The sequence below is a fragment of the Mchenga conophoros genome, linkage group LG16, assembly GCF_057382185.1.
Source record: "Mchenga conophoros isolate Kocher_MC1m ecotype Shallow Benthic linkage group LG16, M_conophoros_male_GT1.1, whole genome shotgun sequence".
Classification (NCBI taxonomy): domain Eukaryota; kingdom Metazoa; phylum Chordata; class Actinopteri; order Cichliformes; family Cichlidae; genus Mchenga; species Mchenga conophoros.
This window is the reverse complement of record NC_140541.1, coordinates 25,502,822-25,523,255: the sequence shown is the minus strand read 5'-3', so window position 1 is coordinate 25,523,255 and position 20,434 is coordinate 25,502,822. Positions and strand designations below refer to the sequence as shown.

The 20,434-nt window shown below is 42.3% G+C and overlaps 1 protein-coding gene across 1 annotated transcript; it reads right to left on the bottom strand.

Annotated features, from left to right (window-relative positions):
- Nucleotides 1-3,642: 3,642 nt before the first annotated feature.
- Nucleotides 3,643-15,904, bottom strand: LOC146556908 (E3 ubiquitin-protein ligase MARCHF4-like). Its single transcript, XM_085250392.1, has 4 exons — nt 13,322-15,904; nt 7,177-7,332; nt 6,064-6,256; nt 3,643-4,242 (listed from the first exon to the last, which is right to left on the bottom strand). The coding sequence occupies exons 1-4, from the start codon at nt 13,751-13,753 to the stop codon at nt 3,821-3,823; spliced, it is 1,203 nt and encodes a 400-aa protein (XP_085106518.1). The 5' UTR covers nt 13,754-15,904; the 3' UTR covers nt 3,643-3,820.
- Between the last annotated feature and the right edge of the window lie 4,530 nt (nt 15,905-20,434).

The window sequence follows — 20,434 nt, the reverse complement described above, 5'->3', positions numbered from 1 at the left end:
GAACTGTGAAAGCTGCTCTCCTGCAATTTGTTGCTGACCGCTGCTGCTTCTAGGGCTTCCCAATAATACCCATCATTTCATCTCACCTGACAAAAAGAAAAACCCAGCTATTCAAAATGCTTCTTTTCATTTTCAGGATCAGAAGAAGTTGCAGTGAATGCAGGGCTTTCTTCCCGAGTGATTCAGACTTCAGACAACTCGCATGAATAGCACATTAGCTGTATGCAATTTATTCCGTTTCAAAAGGTTCATAGGACGCCGAACCTTTGCAAGTGCACCAGAATATGTTTTTAAACACCTACAGTCTGCAAAAATAGTTCTGGGTCAGTGTTCTGGAAATGAACATCATCACCAACCAGAAGAACAGCAGCCCTGCTGATATTTCGCACCTTCAAGTCTCCTCAAATAGCACAAGTACTGGGGGCTTTCAAATTGGATTGAAAATCTGATAGATGCAGCATAATTGAGTTTTTCACGATTTCAGCAGTTCAGCCTTAGTTTCAGTTTGGACTCATTTGTAGCATACAAATAGCAAAATGCAATTATGTGTACTGGGAAAGCAGTGTGCAGGGTATACAGGGACTATTGAAACCCGAGAACCATAATGGAAAAGGGGCTTGAAGCAACCTCGCAAGTGTTTTGCATGTTTAAGGAGATGCACTTAAGAGCAGAGATATTTATACTGAAAACAATCCATTAAAAGTAAGTGAGATGACCCCGAAGCAAATATATGAAATGAATTTAAATATGCAGCACCATTTTATATCTAAAGAATATTTTTTTAAAATCCTATGCATCTGGTTGTTTTTTTCCCCTTGTGTCATATCAAAGCTAGGTCTGCGCATCTGTGAATTCAAAGAGACAAGGTGTGAAGAGAACGGAGACGAGCAGAATCACGGTGAACTCTGTGCAACCTCCCAGCTCCTTGCAAGTGGTTTCTATACAGCCGCTCCCACCCATTGATATCAGCGCTTCACGGCTTAAATAATTCAGCAGAAAATCACGACGCTACCTGATTCTCTGCATATACTGTACTCCTGTATTTAATTACGAGGAGGGGATGGTGAAACAGCAGATCCAGCACAGTAGAGGTTAATTGATAAAAATACGAAAGGCTAAAGAGGAAGCAGAAAGTTGAGTTTGTGAAGATGCAAATATCAAAGCAAACAGGGATATATATTGATATGGCAGGTTTAAATTATGGCACTGATTCCCTGCAAAGACTTGCAAGAACAGAGTGCTTGACATTAAGCACCAGCATCATTTAAATATCTTTTCGATTTGATGTGCTTTAAAGCTAATGGCGTGATTTAATGTAAATCATGTTGGAAAATGCTGAAAGGCACCAGAGGCAGAGCTCCTGAGAAATGCTTCACACTATGATCTGCTTTCGGGTTTTGCTTCTAATGGATAAAATTAGCATCCATTTTTAAAAAATTGTTGTTTTCATCCAAATCAGAAATTGTGCAATAAAGCACAGCGTCTTCACTGTGTAGTATCTCGTGGTCTTGTGTCTTTCCTTCCCAACCTCCATCACCCCCTGCTATGAAGATGTTTTTAACAGTGTTTCTCCCCTCCTACAACATGATTTAGCATTGCCCCCTGAGATAAAAACTGATCTTTCATGGACATGAAACAAGACCTGGAAAGAAATATCAAAGAGCACATCAGAATCCGAGAGCCAGGAGACGGAGGAAATTACCGGCTTTGTGAGCCGAATGTGAGCCTGAATGTGGGCCTAATGGACTGTAAGTGACACCACTGCTTTGTAGCAGAAACGCGTTTCTGTGAATACAGACACTGGCTGAAGCAATTAAACAAACTAGCTGGTGACTTCCTTTAAAAGAGATTTCTTCTATTGTTCAGCCACATGCCCCCATTTTATGCATCCTGGCAAACTATGCTGCAAAAAATAGCCTTCCTGCAATCAACAAAAATCACATTGAAAGTGACAGACGAAATGCCCATCAAAGACATTACTAAGAAAAAAAGCTGTTTTTGTTTTCTTAAAAAAAAAAGCCCCAAAATCCATCAAGCCTTCTTTGATGTAGTGGGGGGGAAAACCCTGAAAAAATGTTTACAAATGGTTTTAGGCAACTTGTTTACTGCACTACATCTTGCCTGTGATTTACATCAGGCCACATAGCGATGTGTACATCACACCTACTGTAATATTACTGTAATATTCTCTCTGATCACACAACTTGGACGAAGAAGTCTAAATTCAACACTAGCATCTCTCTGTAGTGTTACAAACATGACGGTTTATGACATAAGTAGGTTAGACCTGCATATGAGATTTAGAAATGTGATTCCCTCACTTTTATGACTGTTGCAGATCACGCAGAATACATATGATATTCTTAAAACACTGACTAAGCTGCTGCGCGGCATGTTATGAAGTCTCAGTCTATGTGTTGTTCCTAAACAGACTATAGATCAAAACTTTTGCTTTTCTAAATTGGTTAAATGTGATCTTAGTGTGATGTATGGAAGAAAAGGACACCATGGAGTGATGTACCGATTCCTTTTGAACTACTCCATATCTGAATTTGAGTACTTTAAGATTTGGATGCAGATCTAAACATTCAAAATATTTTCTTTGGTTAAATAAAATCTAAATTCAATCTGCAGTCACAGTAGGGAAACCAGTGTAGGAGCCTTTGAAAAGCTTGCTTCAAAGATGAGGACCAGGTCTGTGGCTGCTCACAGACAGTTGCATCTTTGGAGCAACCAGACAGTGAAATAAAAGTGATGAAATGGCAAGAAGACAGAGTCAGTGTGCAAAGGTTGGTAATTACATGCATACTCTTTGTGATAATACAGCAACTAACTGTGACAAATCAGTGAAAATCATAAAATGTGGTGTTGGTTTAATTTACAGATCGAGCAAGTGACCATGTCCTGCAAGGCTATCCTGAGGTCCTTTGCTGCACGTCTTCCTCTACTCTCGCTCCTTGCTTCACTGTACTATCTAGTAAAGGAAAAAATCACACTCAAAACAACAAAAAAGTAAAATTACAAATCTGTTGTTGTCTACAAAGAAAATCACATTAACTACTTATATTCAGAGCCCTGCTAGAATCTCACAGATCTGAAACTAAGAAATTCCTCTACAAATAGTCAGATAATTGCAAATGCCGTTGGTCCGAGCTGAACTGCAATTGTTTGGAGACAAGTTGCCACAAGTGTCCACCAGGAAACCTGTGCAATCACCCACATTTAGCCTGGTGGACAACTGTGCACAGAGTTTGAGGGTGTTGCACGCTTAACCTCTGGTTTCCACAACTGGTTGCAATAGGTCACTGAATGTGAATGGCATTCACTGGGCAACCACCTCATCACAAGGTAGGTTGGTGTCCTATTTTGACTCATGAGCAATACAGACCTACATGTGGAAGATGATTGCAGAGTGTACAGCATACTCAAAAACCCACCCACTGTGAACACACTACCCGTTAACTTTCTTTTTCTTTTGGTTGCTGCTGTTTTGGAGATGCTTGACAGGTTGCCAATAAGAAATTATAGCTGCTGTTGAGAAAAAAGTATAAAAACCACAGTACGTGGTTTCCCTACAGATTAACAATTCAAGCACATATTTTTGAACGTATCTGTCAAAATAACCATTTTCCAACCGATTCTGCAAATCAAACAACTTTGACTTTTATTCAATCAATGTAAGGACATCAGAGATGCATTTTCAAACAAACAAGATTGTGTTGATATTAATCCAGTGCAGTTAAGACAGGATCTTTTCTTCAGCTGTCAGCTGGTTCAAAAATCTCTCCCCTTCGTGTGAGATAAGGCCTCAACTGACTCTTCAGACTGTAGTAACCCTCATGACCAGCTCTCTTGTGCTATTGCTGGGTTGGCTGCGGGCCTCCGGCTGCCTCAGGTGGCTGAGCAGGTGGAGGATGTTGTATGGACAGTGTTGGTCTGGCACTGCGCTGCCGCTGTTGGGGTCCACGTGTGTTCCCACTCCTCCGGCGGCCGTCACCACGGTCGTGGAGGTGGAGCCGGCGGCAGTGGAGGCCACCACCATCAGCGAGGAGGTGGAGGTGGATACTCCTATCCCAGTCTGGTAGCCCTGGGTGGGCTGAGATAGAGTCCTGTCTACAGTAGTGTCCTTCAGGTCGTCGCTGTCCATCGATTTATCATAGTTCAGAACCTTCCACTGCTGGTTCACGGCCTGCCAGCGGTGGAAGATGCGAAACACAGAAGGTCCCTCGTGGACAATTAGTGCTGTGGAGATCAGAGCACCAGTTAGACAATGTCACAGTCGGGCTGCAGTCTTGAGATACACTACATCCCAGAACACTGGTAGACACACTGTGGTAAAGCGTGAAGAAAGTATTAGCTTTGGCAGTAACAGAACAAAACAACTCATCTTTAAAGTACTGCGCCACAAACCAGACATCAAATCTTTATTTCTTAGAAAAAGCAGGGACTGGATTTGGATTTAGGTTAAAAAAAAATAATGCATCCGTTCTGCAGCCTCGTTCGATAGCAGCTTATCTCAGATTCAAAATTGCTTATTGATTCATGTTCACTGAACTCAGCATCTGGAAAATTGAAATCCATCTGTAGCAAAGTTGTTTGGACCCCAATATTTTACTGCATGTTTTCCATTTTAAAGGCATGTAAAGGGAAATTCATCATGTATGGATCAGTCCACATTTAGCACTTATAACCATGTTTTTTAACACTACAATATAGTTTGCATCATGGAACATTACATGCAAAGTCCTTTTTTAGTGTTCAAGGTATTTGTTAACAACTTAAACATGATGATTTTATATAACTAATTCTAGTAACAAAATAATACATATTTTAAATAAAATATATCTAAATAGGAGGTATTGTAATAATTAAAAATACTGTGCACTCAAACACTTGAATGCTTTTAAATCTCCTTGTAACGGCATTAAATGCATTTTAATGGCATTACTTGCTTAAATGCTGCTTATAAAAAGGAGAAAGTAGGAGATTATTAAGTGTTACCACTACATATTGATCTTCAAGGAGTCTGCTAGTTGCTCGCCAACTACTTTATTACAGCAGTAATGTAATATTGCTGTTTAACAAGCCAATGACTACAGTTGCAGCAGCTGGAGTTTACTTATAAAATCCTGCCAGCTTTCCTCAACTCTGCTCCTCTCCCTCTCTAACTTTGTGGATAAGTGAAAGTCAGGTCTTTGCTCTTTAACATCCACCAGGTGACAAGTTAATCTCTGTAAAGTGCACCGTTAATGACTCCACAGTCAATCCTCCACAGCACCAAACCGGAGACAATCAATCACCTCTTCCTTACACCCTGCTGTCTACTGCAGTGGCACTTAGAGTCTCCTTAATGCGAGATGCCATCACACAGTTCTCCAAAACATGTGGGCCTCTGAGCGCCACAGGAGGACAGCAGGCTTAAATGCTATACATTTCAATCTGGACGCCCACGCACCAATGCAGGGAACTGTTAGAAATCCTTTGGTGCACCTATCTTTATATATATATATGTATAAAGAAGAACAAAATCCCTCTTGTGTTATGACAGCACATAATGGTCTTTAACGTTTGGCTGAATTTGGCTCCGTAGCTTTTTATTATAGACTGAAATGCATTTTAATGTATGCAGTGAAAGCCACTTTAGCTGAATTTTGAACATTCAGCGTTCATGTTTAATTTATGATGTGAGCTTTGGTGCAGCATCTCAGCCTTGTGAATATAGAAACAGCGATAAAGACAACAACAAATAATCGTAGAGATTGACCAAACAATGCAATCAAATATTGATATGAAGCAGCTGACTTTGTGGTATGGATTAATTGCACTGAAACTGCCCGTGGAATTTACAGTTATTTGTAGGCAGCTGTTATGTATAATTACCCACTCTCCTGAGCACTTTTGACATTTACTTTTGCCTGTTGAATGCTCATGAATTAATGTGACCAGAGTGAAAAACACTCAATATAATTTTCAGTAGTAAAATGCTAAAACCCATTCAAAGAAGACGTAGAAATATTACATTCAGTTTGAAAAGTGATAAATCGCAACTGCTTAGCGCCTCACCGATGCAGACGACATCCATGAAGCCATACATGCCGTAGCAGATCTGGAAAAGCAGATCTTGACGCTGCCAGCGGGCTGACGGGCTAAAAGACGACCACACCAGCCAAGAGATGCTGGCCATCAGGAAGAGGGAGCCCAAGATAGCTGCTGCTATCTGCACCTTCTCTATCACTGTCAGAGAGATAGCCTGCCACTGCAAGAAGCAGAAGAAGTAGAAGGATTAGCGGTAGAGCTTAGGAGAAAATTGAGAAGCTAATCATAAACCAATTAATGTAAACATTCAGATTATAAGTTAATCGGGCTGAACTCAACAAAAAGACGAAGTCACACAGCGCTCTCACCCTCGAAAACAGAAATCTGTGGCCTCTCTTAACCCCATCAAATCACAGAAAAAGAAACTGCTTCTGCAATCCTTCTGTTCTAAACATCAGAGGGGAAAGGCCTGTTTAATTCAGATGCTTTCATTTTTTTCCACCCTGAATTTCTCAGTTTAGATTCTCCTTCTTTGGGTTGCTCTCTTTAGAGGTAGCCACAGCGGATCATCTGTCTCTATCACACCCTATCCCTAGCATCTTCTTCTGTCACACCAGTCCCCCCTGCATGTCCTCCCTCTTTTCCTCCTGCTTGGCAGCTCCATATTTAACATCCTTTGTCCACCCCAAACATCCTCTGAACATGACTGCCTTCCTTCCTCATTTCTCCCTCCCCAACCTCCTGCAACAATGGCACAGTTTCCACCCGCACCCTGCTGTTCAACAGCACCGGTGGCGGTCGTTAACCTGGATCTCAACCAATCTTATTGAAGAGCTGCATGTCTGATTTGGCAAAGATGCCCTTCCTGATGCAACCCTCCCCAACCCTTTATCTAGCCTTGGGACTGGTACTAGAAATATACTGGCTGGTCATCAGAGACCAGCTGGAGCTGCGGTTAATGCGTGTTTTCTTAATAAAAAACAAAACAAAACAAACAAAATATGACATGAAAACAAGTAACTCCATATAAGTGGTGTCATGCTCCTAATTACATAACAAAGGTTATGATTTGAGATTTTGCAGTGTTCAGTTAGACACAGTGATATTTCTGAATTGGTGAACTTAACACCCACAGCTCACCTGTAGGGGGTTCTTGGTGCTGATGGCAATGACCTGATATTTGTAGTAGCAGAGTTCACAGGCCCAGGAGCCTCTCTCACTGATCCATTTGATGAGGCAGGGCTGGTGAGTGCAGCGCACTGACCCGCTGCACCGGCATGGGCTCAGGAGCTCCCCCTGCAGGAAACAGGCAGAATAAGTTAGTCCCTGCTAACCATGACAAGAGCTTCTCATAATTCAGCCAAAGTAAATGCATAAATGTTCTGCTCTGGTTTGAATATAACTTGATTTAATGGGCTGGTTTAACATTGTTTAGATGACCATTTTATGGCCTTATACTACCTTCGTTGAGTACACTCTAAGAAGTGATTTATGATTCAGAAAAAATACCAGCTGACGGACCCTTTCTCTCCATCTTATTTACCTCTTGACGTAACCCCTTTACATACAATAATAAGTGCGTTACACTGTGTTTATATTTCTTGCACTTCTTTGTGTTGGCTTATTGATTTTCTGAGCGCTCTTTGTGCACTGCTAGGCACACACACACGCAGAGCACTTTGCATGCCTGTTACAGCAGAACAACAGATCAGTTGTGAAATGAAAGCTTTGCCTTACACCTAGTTGACAGGCAAAATGCTTGATTACTAGTACCGCTGAAAGTGGAGGATTAGTCACCGAAGCACCTGTGAAAGAGCAAACCCTAACAAAGCTGCAGCATACAGCACAAAGGGAGCAGACAAACCACAGCTCTTGACATCAGTAGAGCTGCTATAGACATTAACTATTTTATACTTACAGAAATGCAAAAGAAGCTCAAAATACTCGTTCTGGTCGACCTACATTTCTCTACAATTCACATAACAGTTCAGAGCTAGATCCAGTATCTGGTCTAGTTATCAGAGGATGGTTTCTTGACATCCTGTCCATCATAAAGTGACATTTTTGAAGGCACTGTTAGTCACTGAGGTTGTTAAAGGGCATTTCAAATCCCTTCTGTCAGCACGATGACAGCCACATACTGTATGATTAATGTGACCGGACAGCCGAATAAATGTTTGTGTTGCGGGTTTATTAAACTCTAGGTGGCACTGAACTATATCTTAAAGAGGTGGCTCTTATATCCTTTTTTAAAAATGACCTTCACTTTACCACCTTAAAGCAGCTGAAGTAAAGGTCTGCCTTCGCTCCCTGAACGGCTGCTCGGTGGTCAGACGTGTGAACCACATGAAAACATCACTGGTGTCAGGTGAGGGAGCAGAGATCAAGCTGCCTTATTTTTAGCCGTTTCCATCATGTTTTCAATCCAGCTGGATGTGACAAGATTTCAGAAAACCAAAGCATTTACTTTTTTTTTTCTTCCCCTCTCTCTGTCATATAGAAGGCTCGTAAATACTTAAAATGCAGCGAAACCATGAAGTTCACTAAATTTGACACCTCTCAGGGTTTTTTTTTCCATTTTGTACCAAGATGTGCTCAGCTATATTCTTCACTAGACATTCCTCTTAAGCCGTATTTAGCCTGAGGAACAGATGAGTTTTCTAATCTCTCACCCCAGGCTCTGAGCTCATTAAAATATATTACTAATCTTGTCATATTGGATATTGATGATGACCCATAAGATGTAGGCATGCCACCTTTTTAAGGTTCTGACCTGCACTTAAGAAACTTGGCTCTATAAAATTCATAGCAAGACCTTCTTGTACAGATATTTTAATCTTAATGAGAATGAACAAAGAGCCTGTAGTGAATGAACAAAAAGAAATTAGCCGGCTGTCTGCTGAAAGAAATCCCCAACACCCCTCCCCTTCCTTACTCTCTGAACTGAGCCACTGCATTTCTAAGGTATTTTTAATTCAGTATTTTCTCTCCATGTCTACCCTGAGTGCAAAAATTGTACGAAGCAGTGAACAGAGTAAAAAATGCAGCAAGTTTCCAAATGATTTCTCCACGTTGTTATTTAGCTGACACCTCTGACAGACGGAGCAGCACCCTGGTTGAAGAGAAGAGAGGAAAAAGCAGGGAGTTAGGGGAGAAAAGGCCCATCTACAGATGGCCAGGGTGGGAGTGTATTGGCAGGAGGACCAGAACACTTCTGTCGTGTCCAGAGGGACTCGGGCCACTCACTGTGACTGGCCTGATGGCAGCCAAGAGCCAAAACCTAGATCACTCCAATACAACCGAGGCTGGAGGGAGCGCAAGAGAGACCGATAACAAACGTGGCACCAAAGCCCACGCATGGAGAAAGTGATAACTAAATGTCCTTTTGTTGATCAAACAGCAATAATCAGTGAAAAGAAGCCCAACACAATGGAGCAACATATTAAAAAGATATGGCTGTGTTATTTCACATCTCTGTGCTGCATTTTCCCAAAACACCTCCCTACAAGTCATTTTCTCCTTAGAAAATTGGATTCCCTCGCAATGTATATAATGGCATAAAAATAAATTAGAGGTGGCTATTCACATTTTCTTAAGGGTCTCGAATCAATGCAAGTGAATTCCATTAACTCTGAGCAAGGAAAAGCTGTGCTATGATAATCTGGCTCGCACAGAAGCAGAATGAAGGAGGATTTGTACAATGATGCCCAATAACAATCAGTCCGCGGGCTTTTCTTCTTTAAGAACCTGCAAAACTGCCGGGAAAAATTTTCATCTATAAACGTAACCATATTAAACCAATTACAAGGAAAATAAGAGCAATAAGTGAAAAATGAGGCAGAAGGCCAATAATATTTAAGTTTATTTAGTTATGATGACTGATCGTAAAATATATGCAGAGGGATGTTCCACTGAGTGCTGATTTTATGGGAACCATCGGGCCTACAGTGGCGGTTAATGACTCTTTAAAAGGTAATTGAATAAAAAGAGAAACTAGGGTTTCTAATTTATGTTCATGAATTTACAGCCTCTGAAAACAGACTTTAGCAATGCCAAAAAAATAAATGAATAAATAAAATCTAACATTTTGGCAACTTGTTTATATCCCATTTCCAACGAACGGGCAAGCAACATATGATGGAACAGAGCAAACTTCAGCACTGTGGGGTCATACAGAAAGAATGATGCTGACGTGACCCCTGGAGGCTTCTTGTTGTGCCTCAGACACAACACACTCTGCAAGTGCATTATCTGTGCTCAGGAGAAAAAGCAAACACATATTTCTACCCAAGCAACAGGCACCCGCACAGTTTCAACATCCAACTGACGTGAAGACAACAGTAGGAGGATTGCCTCAAAGAGCACTTCGGTAACCTTCGTACGTGGAAAATATTCCACAATTTTTCCTTTGCATTACTTAAAAAAAACAATAAACTTCTTTTTTGAAGTATGTGCATAACACGAATGTATCGTGGGAAAATCTATGACCTGAAAACTGCACATTCTTTGAGTGACGAGGTCGAGATTAAGTCTGAAAGCAGGAGCCTGAATAAAGCAAGCTACCGAGAGCGCTCTGTAAAGCTTCTCAGTGACCTTTAGCTAAAAGGAAGCAATAGTGGGTTGAAATACAGTATGTATGTCTCAAGTTAGCTGTTTAGAAAAAAAGAAGAAGAAAAAGATGAATAACCCGAGGTGCAGAGGTGAAAGACATGAATTCATGCAGTTTCATCTGATATTGGCTTCGTTTTTCATTATATTGTTCGCAGTATGTGTCTTACAGAGTGGATTATATTTTCCAGTCAATTCTGATAAAATAGGCTGATATATAAATTTATATGTCAGCTGAAAGAGTTATTCTTTGGTTCTTCCTTACCAAACTGGCCATAAAATTCAAGAGAGGAAAAACAACTCTACAAAACAGTCCACAGTCTGTAAATTGTGCTATCGAGACTATGTGTTCAGTGTTTCTTGTTACTGCAGAGAGGAGGTAATATCAGAGAGATTTTTTTTAAAAGGCATTGTCTCATGGCATACCTTAAAAGTTACCATTACAATCACCAGTACCTCTTAAAATCCACATTTTTGGAAATTCCCTATAGAACTCCCTGAATTTAAAAGGAAAATGTGAAATCCTTAAAACCAGAAGTACTTCTGGTTGTGAATCTCACCTCAAGGAAAACGGCACTTATAACTCTGACAGGTATCCGATTACATGGACTTATTACATTGTTTGGTGTCATATTAAATCACAGTGCAATCATTTTTCAATGGCTGCCTCTCCTAGGCACTCAAGACTCTTTTCTAGTGGGATGCTTGAGGAAAGCGATGTCTTTCACTCCCTTCTTTACTCTGTCTTGCCTATCTCAGCCTTGGGGATGGAAGTGTTTTGGAGGTGGGTTGTCAGATCAGATACTGGCTGCTTTGGTCTATGTGACATCCTGAAGGCTAAGGAAGAATAGAGGATAACTAATGTCCCCACTGCCTGTATCACAGAGCGATACACAGAAAGTCCACTCATCCCTCTTTTTTTAAATGGAGCCTCATTCTCCTTGTACCCATTTACACCTCAGCAGATCCATATCCGGACTTCACCCAAGCCAACAACTCAGACAACAAGAAGAGGAAAGCTGGCAAAAGATAAAAACTTGCATAATGATAAGACAGCATGAAATCAAGTGCTATTGACTTGCTGCAATGTCTCAAGGAAGCATTAATGAGATGTGTTGGAGGAGGCCATGGGAAATACTGCAAATTTTCAAGGCAGTGTTTTGTATGCAGTGCAGCATGTGCTGACTATCCATGGAGTTTGGGGAGAAAAAAACAAAAAAAAAACCAAGGATGAAGCCTTGTCTTCCAATCTCATAACTAGACCCCATGTCAGTAATAATTACAAAGTCTGAGCTCAGAGGTGGAATGATGCACAAAATTGCTCTTGGAGTAATTAGTTGATGAAATACAGAAAGATCATAGGCTATACACTGTGCAATGACCATGAAATGATGCAGTAAATCTTCCGCTTAAAGGAAAAGCAACTGTGAGTGCAGACTGTCGGATAAAAAAATGATGTTCTACACCTCGGTTATCTTGCTTCTTGATTTTTTTTTTATAACCTCTCTACCTCCACTACCAACAGGCGAGGTGTGACATATTTGTCAACGTGCTCTCAAAAGCTCTGTCAAACAGTGTAACTAATGTGCCTGCAAATTGCTAAGTGTCTGCCTCTCTGATATAATTTAATGTTATTTCTTCGTGGCCATCTTTTCACATTTTCCTCTTCTGATTGATGTACTGTGACATTATCATCAATATGGCCCCAAAGGCGGAGGCAAGCGGTGTGATTAACTTGAAGGCTCTCTTCCATCTGCTTTGTGCACGTTATTATTATGTTGCCGTTTCCAGGTGGTGTGCGTGAGAGGCAGACTGAGAGGTATTTTTTATTTATTTTTTTATTTTCCATGCATATAATGCCTCGATGTGAATTCAGTGTTTGGCTATAATGAGTTGTTACGGCATCCCTGCATATCCTCCACACTTGTCAGCCACTGGGACAAGGTCTTTCATTATCCTCCCACTGCTAGCTTTAGCTGTCTTTTCAAGCCATGCAATGGGATGAGTGCAAGATGCAGTGGGGCCCTATGCTCAGAGAGCTCTCTAGCCCTGCAGCTGCCAGTATTGGGGTCGTTCCTTAAATAATTTTGAAAGTAAGATTACACTATTCTCGATTTTCCACACAAAAAAGCACCTAAGTGTCATGTAATTATAGTTAATAGCATTAAACCTTAAATATTGGCATAATCATGCGAGGTCTCTTTTATACTCTTTACCACAAAGTTGGCAATAAAAACAGACCAAAGAACACCTTTCAGGAAAATCTTGTAGCTAGAACAAGGCTCAATTGTGCTGCACCAGCCAAACTGCAACTGATGAGTTACTGTAATGCGACTCATGCTGAGTTGTAGACCACCAACACTGCTGGCTGCCCTAACAAGACACTACTAGTGTTTTTCTTCTTCACTGTATAAATAAAACCTGAGCAGTGCACCCTCATCTAATGAAAAGTCTGCAAAATGTGCAACATTTCCAACACCTGATCCGGCCACTCGGCGGAAGGACTTGTTGCTACAGTTAACCTATGCTCCTCCAGAGCAGCAGCACCAGATTGCATTGTGTTACAAACCCCAGGAGAGCAGGTGTGGGTGAGTTATTATTAATTGATGGATGAGGCTGACATTGCATGGCATTAATCTAATTTAAACATGCAGGTGGACATTTTTCCTTCACTTACATGCTCTGGTCCCTGGAAGCAGATCCTGCACACAGGCGTCCTGAAGCCACTTTCCGTGTAGCTTGTGAGAGAGAACCTCTCCTCCAGTTTGCCCTTTGAGCAGTCATCGGAGGAGCTGCTGCAGCCGCGCAGGGCCGCCGACAGCTCTGCAGCATCGACCCAGCCCGCCACCGGCCGCTCTGCACCCGGTGGCTCGGTGGCTCCCGCAGCAGGCTGGGCAGTTCGGTCCCCGGGGTGCTGGTGGCTCCGCGTTAACGTGTTGTTGTTCTCGGGGACGGTGACGCTTGTTTCATGGCTTTCCGAAGCCTGGCCGCTCATGGGGGTCAGCGGAGGAAGCGTTGTCGGCGGCGCCGGTGGCCCGAGCAGGAGCACCCTCAGGTCACCAAGCAGGACGCAACAGCGGCTCTTCAGCATGCCCTGTCTGCGCAGCATCAGGCTGTCTCCGGCCAGAAACTCACAGTACCATCCAAAGGTGCTGGAAGAAAACAGTATGTACTCTATGCGTCCCCGTCATAAGCAAACACTTCTTCATATGTGGTGGGATGGGATAGTGGGGGCTGAGGTGCGTCTTCCAGCGCTTGTTTGGTTTCAAAGCAGCCTTTTAAGATTTTTTCTTTTCTTTTTAAATCCACTTTATTTAGGTTGGGTGCTTTTTATTGTCTTCCCACGAGGGTGTGGATATAAAATGCAAAAAAATCCCTCCTATGCAAACAAGTGTCTGAAGCCATTAGCCTAAGTTCAATGAATGAAACGGCTATTAGAGGAAAGTCAAATATGAGACTGATAGGAATATGCATTCAAGTAATAAGGTTATGGCCCGCTCACTCAGTGTCCACTGTCATTTCATGGCCTTAATAGTCTGCCTGTTCTCTACAACATAAACTATCTCGACGGGCTTCTCCCTCCGGATTCGCGACGTGTGCAGAGACCAAGATTTAAATCTGCCTTTGGTTCAAAGAACTGAGATAGAGAACAAAATGTCAGCGCTCAATCTTAAAATTAGAAATTAAAAATAAAATCCAGCCACAACAACGAAAGCCACGCTTTAAAACCGGTGGAGCTGTCGACGTCCTGTAAGCTTTTCACACCACGTTAAGTCGATCGATGGCGTGCCATGTTAGGGAAGCGAAAAAATCTGTCTTACCTGGCGAGCTACACCGATTTCTACACGACTCACAGTCTCGTTTTTTTTCCCCCCCATAGATTTTCAGCCAGACTGCAGGTCGCTGGCAAGTCTCAGTGAGGTTTACATCCCTAATTATCGAATTTCCAAGCAAGCAGGAGGGTTTAAATCCGTCCGTTTAAATCCAACGCGATGGTCGGACTGTCCTGCTCCGGGTGAAAGCATCCGTAGCCCCGGATTCTCCTGTGATCATTGGCTGCTGAACTGGTGCTGCAGCTTCAGCACCATGATTCCTGGGACAGCTCCCAGACGCCACACGTCACCACCGCACAGTGATGCAAGCAGCCAACTCATTACTACAACTGTGGACAGAGACAAATATGCTTCCTTATTTGTTTCAGGGATACAAGGAGACGTTAAGTTAAAGGTGACACCGGTGTTTGTTTTATCTTATTTTAAGGGGGTAGGTGTTTTCTGCCTTTACACCTGGCAAAAAGAGGCGAAACTAAAGTTGTGGATTCCCTTTAATTATTAAAAGAATCCAGTTATCACACAGCACAAATTTAGCAGAAATATCACACAGCACAAATAATTTAGCAGAAATGATTAGTAATATCTCAGGTAAATGGTGTAGTTGTGTGGCATGGATAAATAGGGTGAAAGAGGATACAATATTGCAAATCATCAAGTATGAACAAGGAAAAGGGGGAGGTGCAGGGTTAGATGACAAATTTAAAAATGCGTCTGATTTTAAGCAGTATAGCAATAAAAAGATGCATAAAACAAATGTTCAAACCAAGTTGTGAAAGACAAATTATAATGAGAATCTTAAGAAAAAGTAGCACGACTGTCTTAATCTGTTTTCTTTAAAAAAAAAAAATCAATTATTCATTTGGTTCCCAAGTGGAAGAAAAAAAAAAACCCCAATCCATCAACCACTTCCATCACAAATCCCAGAGCACACGATGATTTATTAATATTTGTAATAATTAAACAAAATAACATACAGATGTTATTCAGAGTGAGCCAAAGATTTTCCTGGTAGTTTGACATTAAAGATGACACATTCGAATTACACTATACTACTGGGTAGTTTCTTTTTCTTCTTCTTTAAGCTGCTCCCTTTAGGGAGATCAGCTGATCGTCCGCTTACATCTCACCCTATCAGATAGGGTGAGATGTAAGCGGTGGGAGATGTAAGATGGGATAGGGCCTATCCCACCTTCCTCTGTCACACAAACCGTCTGCGTGTCCTCCTACACTACATCCATGATTCTCTGCTGTGCTCTTCCTCTTCTCCTCCTTTCTGGCATCTTTTTCTAATATATCAACTTTCCCTACCCTGCACATGTCCAAGCCATCTCAACATTTTCTCCCTCTAACTTTGCCTTCAAACCGCTCGACCTGGCCTGTCCCTCTGATAAACTCACTTCTAATTCTGTCTATCTTGGTCACTCCCAATGAAAATTTAACATCTTCAGCTCCGACACCACATCCAAGCCATTCATCAGTCTTGCTTCTACTTCCTCATCACTTCAGTGCATACCTCCACCTCTCCAGGCTCTCCTTTTCCTCACTCCTACCACACACCTCACCACTATCTCGCTGTTAGATGTCCTGCACCACCCTCACATACAAAGTTCCTCTCTCATTACTTTCTTTAATGCAGCTCCTTCGGACCTTTATACTTTTTATTCTACTGGGTAGTAATTTAAATCTAAGAAAAAGCAGTCACTAACTACCAACAAATGCAGCAGAATAAAAAGTATAATACGTTTAGCTGTAATGCGGTGGAGTAGAAATAGCATCAAAAATACTCAAAGTATTTTAAAGTTGCTACTTCAGAAAATTGCCTTGGTTAATTTTTTTTTTACAAAAGAGAACAACTCCAGGGAAGCTGGGTAGACAAAGGGTGAGCAATTATCCGGCTTGTCAGGGCAGCTGTGCAGCTTGATTGAACAATTGAAATGAACACACCTGTGACTGGACCCTGTCAGCCAACTGAAATGTGTTTTTTAGGGGGGGTTGTCAGAATTTGTATGACTGTGGTCAAGCTGGTGGCCATGGGGTGAGCATTTAATGGATTGCCAACAGTAAACTGACACATTAAACTGGCACCTCTCACTCCTGCTGCTTTTCTATTCTGGCAGATAATTGCCAGTGATTGCTCTTACATCGCATCTCAGGTGCAAAGTAGTGCCTGATTAAAGTGCTGTTGAAAATAAGCCAACCGTCATTTTGGACTTTTTGAGAAAAACAGCAGACACAAACTAAGATTATATAACAGCAGAGGTGGAGTAAGTAATTAGGCCTTTTCTTAAAAGTCCCACTTTACTTGGAAAAAAAATGTTTGTATGTTTGATCCTCTCTGGGAACAATTCAGTTTTACATCTCTGCTGAAAAGTTTCCCCTGAGCTCGACACCTCCAGGCAGGATTTGTGGCATCACATCTGGTTTGGGAGTCAGTTTTTGTCTTATAGATAGCTAAGAGCTGACTTTCACTGATGTAGGAGATATCCCTTAGTTAATGGTTAAACTTTTGAGACAAACTTTTTTTTTTTTTTTGCCTGTCCCGTTTGGCTCTTTTGCCATCAGAATTATTGTCTAAAGGCGAAGAAAGATGCCCAACGGATTTATTTTACCAAATTGACCATCCCAGCCTTGCCGTAATGGTCCATTTGATTCACCTTTTATTGTTTATTTTATTTTCACTTGCTGAATACGGGACAGACTTAACTGGGGGAAAGAAGGGGAGAAAGAAAGAGGGAAAGAAAAAGAGCTGAGAAGAGGGACGGGGGAGAAGGGCAAAAGACAAAAACCAACAGAATAAGCAGAGAAAAAAAAATGCATATGTCGATCACCTGGATCACCTGTTGAGAAAGAAAAAAGAAAACAAGCAGAAGAAAACAAGAGTAATAGAATAAACAACATCACAATGATATATGGGAATATGACAGTAAATACTAAATATTAAACATTATTGTGCAGCACATAAGATCAACAGAACACAGTGTGCTTTGAGGTAGGAGCCAAAAAGGGTGTAGTTTGTGTGTGTGATCACCCGTGTGTACACCTGTGAGCATGGACGCGCTTGTTTTTTTAAAAGGTTCCTTCATGTAATGATCTGCTAGAGGGTGTGGGGGGGCCACAGCCCCGTCCTCCAGGGCATGAAGCAGGTATGGAGGAGATCAAAACTCCAGACATCCAGAGGCCCTCAGAACACAAGAGACCAAGGAAGACCAACAGAGGGGCAGCCGCGCCACTGTCCCAGAAAGAGCTGAGGAGAGTCCCAGATGAGGGCTCACTCAGCAGCCGCAGAGCAGAAGCCAGGGGGGGTTGCAGTGACACGCCCGTGAGCTCCGCCGGCAGCCAGCTGTGCCTGAGTGACCGAGCCCCAGGCCGAGAGGCCGGGGGCACCCCACCTCCGAAGTGGCCCGAGCGAGCCCCAGGCTCCAGGCCCCGATAAGCGGCCGCCAAGGAGTGAGCCGGTGTGTACCTGGACGCCCATCCCCAGACACAAAGAACCACCAACGCACCGATGTCTGAGGGAGTCCGCCACCGGCAGGGGAAGTGGTGGTAGGGGGAGATAGGCCTCCAAACCTTGGAGGGCCTGAGATGTCCCCAGAGAGGTGGCGCCTGACACCCAACCTGACATATAGACACAGACATACAGGCACACACAGATACAAACATCCATTCCCACCCTCATGCTCTCATATGCACTTACTCCACACTCAACCAACGTGGAGACAGACATGAAGAGACGCTGTACACACGATCACACTCCCCAAGCGTACTCTACAAACCGGGTCTAGGTGCCCCCGCCCCTGGAGGGGGGAACTGCACCCAGACCCAGGTGGTGTTACCCTTTTCCCTGCGGTGGGGAGAGGCAGACCGCCCCGACTCCGCAGCAGCAGGGAGGCCCCACACTCCAGACCCCAGTCGGACGGCCAACTCCTCCTCCCAGCCCCCCCGCTCCAGCAGGCCGCAGAGAACGGGGGTGAGAGAAGACTCCAAACCTCCCTCCACCCGCTCATTGTAGTGTTGATGCATGTGTGTTCTAAGGTGCATTTAAAACCCAGGAGGGCATGGAGCTACCTGCCAGAGAGCAGCAGGTAAGTTGAGACAAACTTTAAAGTGCTGATCAAACATAGCTAAGGAAGAAGAGGCTGACATTATCTTCAAAAGACATGAAGTTAAATAAGAAATTTCTTCAGTACTTGAAATAAAACTTTTTTTTCTCTCTCTCTTTTTTTTAACAGTTTCAAACATAACCATGAAGAAAAAGAGCCAGAAACAAAACTTTGGGGAGCGTGCATGGCCAGTGCTTTGTGACACCACCTCTGACAAGTACCATATGCTTGTAAATGCAGCTCGTAGTCAGCTAAGAGGCTTTTAGTTCATGTGTGGGGGGTTTTTCCACCCATTCTTCCCTCAAAATTCTTCGAGCTCTGTAGATTTTAGGGCTGTCTTGCATGAACTACACTTCTGAGGTGAATTTTTTGATGGTGTTTCAGCTGGAGGACTGTGATGGCCATGGCTTGGCCCTTTTGAAGCACTCCATTGTAGAATTTTAGATGTGTTTGGGGTTATTATCCTGTTGCAGGAGTTATCCTCTTTTCATCTTCAGCTGTTTTTTTTTTTTTTTTGAACAGACAGTATGATGTGTTGGCTTGCTGAATTTGCTGCTATTCACTGGGATCCATTCTACCTTTTACCAGGAAATGTTATAGCTACAAAATTCTGGTGCTGAATTTTGTTAGGAGACCTCAGAAATTTGTTTTCTGATGGTTTTTCTGGGAAAAAACTCATATTTGTACACATGTATCTGTATACCCATCACCCAGCACTTGAGACTCAGACAAAGCTTCTTTAAATCTTTAAAGTGGACTTATTATGCTCTTTACAATATTTTGTCACGCAGATCCTGTGCAGTGCCATGTATAAAATATAGGCAACGTTACTAAATGAAACCCTTTTTGGTTTGTTAGAGGTAACCAATCAGAAGGAAAAAATGCCTTAAAGGAAGATGATGAACTGACGGACGCTGGTGCAAGCTGAACCACGCTTGGAATAAAACAAATGGGTCATTCTATGTCAAATTACTGTTGTGCTTCTACTTGATTTGCCAAAAAATGTTATAACATATACAATGATTGCTAATATATCAAAATACTCCATCAGGTACTTCCAGCATGTTCTTTCATATCGAGGTATTTTCTGAACATGAATACACCAAAAGCGATTAAAGATCAAAGCCTGAAAATTTGACTGGTCATTCTCTGCATAAAATCAAATCAGGATCTGTAATTTGGGACACGACACACATATCAAAAAATGTCTGAATACTGGCTGATTAAATAAACCCATTTTGTGTGCACAGACATTGCCAAAAGACTCTAATAATTCAAGTACAAGTACCAATGCAATTTTGTACATAAATATGGCAAAACAATTAAGAGTAATGGGAAAAAGGATTTAGGTGTTCACTTCATGTGAGTAGTCCTGCAAGGCAAGGTTTCCTTGTCTACTTGGTGTGATTGGTAGTCTAACACAAGACCCTAAACCATTGAACCTGACAGCCATGAAGGGATCAGGCAATCAGCGTCCTGACTGCCACAACGAATGCTGCAATTATTTTGATATCCATGAAAATTCTACATTGTTGTGTTTTAATGCCCCTTGGTATATTTTAATTTGACCTGTCTTGAAATCTAAGTAGAGTAAGTCTCAAAAATGAAACATTTTCTCTTTTCCTCATTCTTAACTCTCCTTGTCAGTGTGTGTGAGTGAGTTAACCCTGACTTTGTGTTTCAGGGGTAGGATTACTCCTGGGGTCTTTGCCCTCTGGGCTCATGCACCTTCTTCCTCGCCTGTTCATCATCATCTGCTATTTAAGGCTGAAGAAGTGCTCCGGTCGATCCCAGATTGTTGCATGAACTGTTCTAGTGTGGTTCATCTCCTGATGCTTCGTTCACATGTTCTGCTGT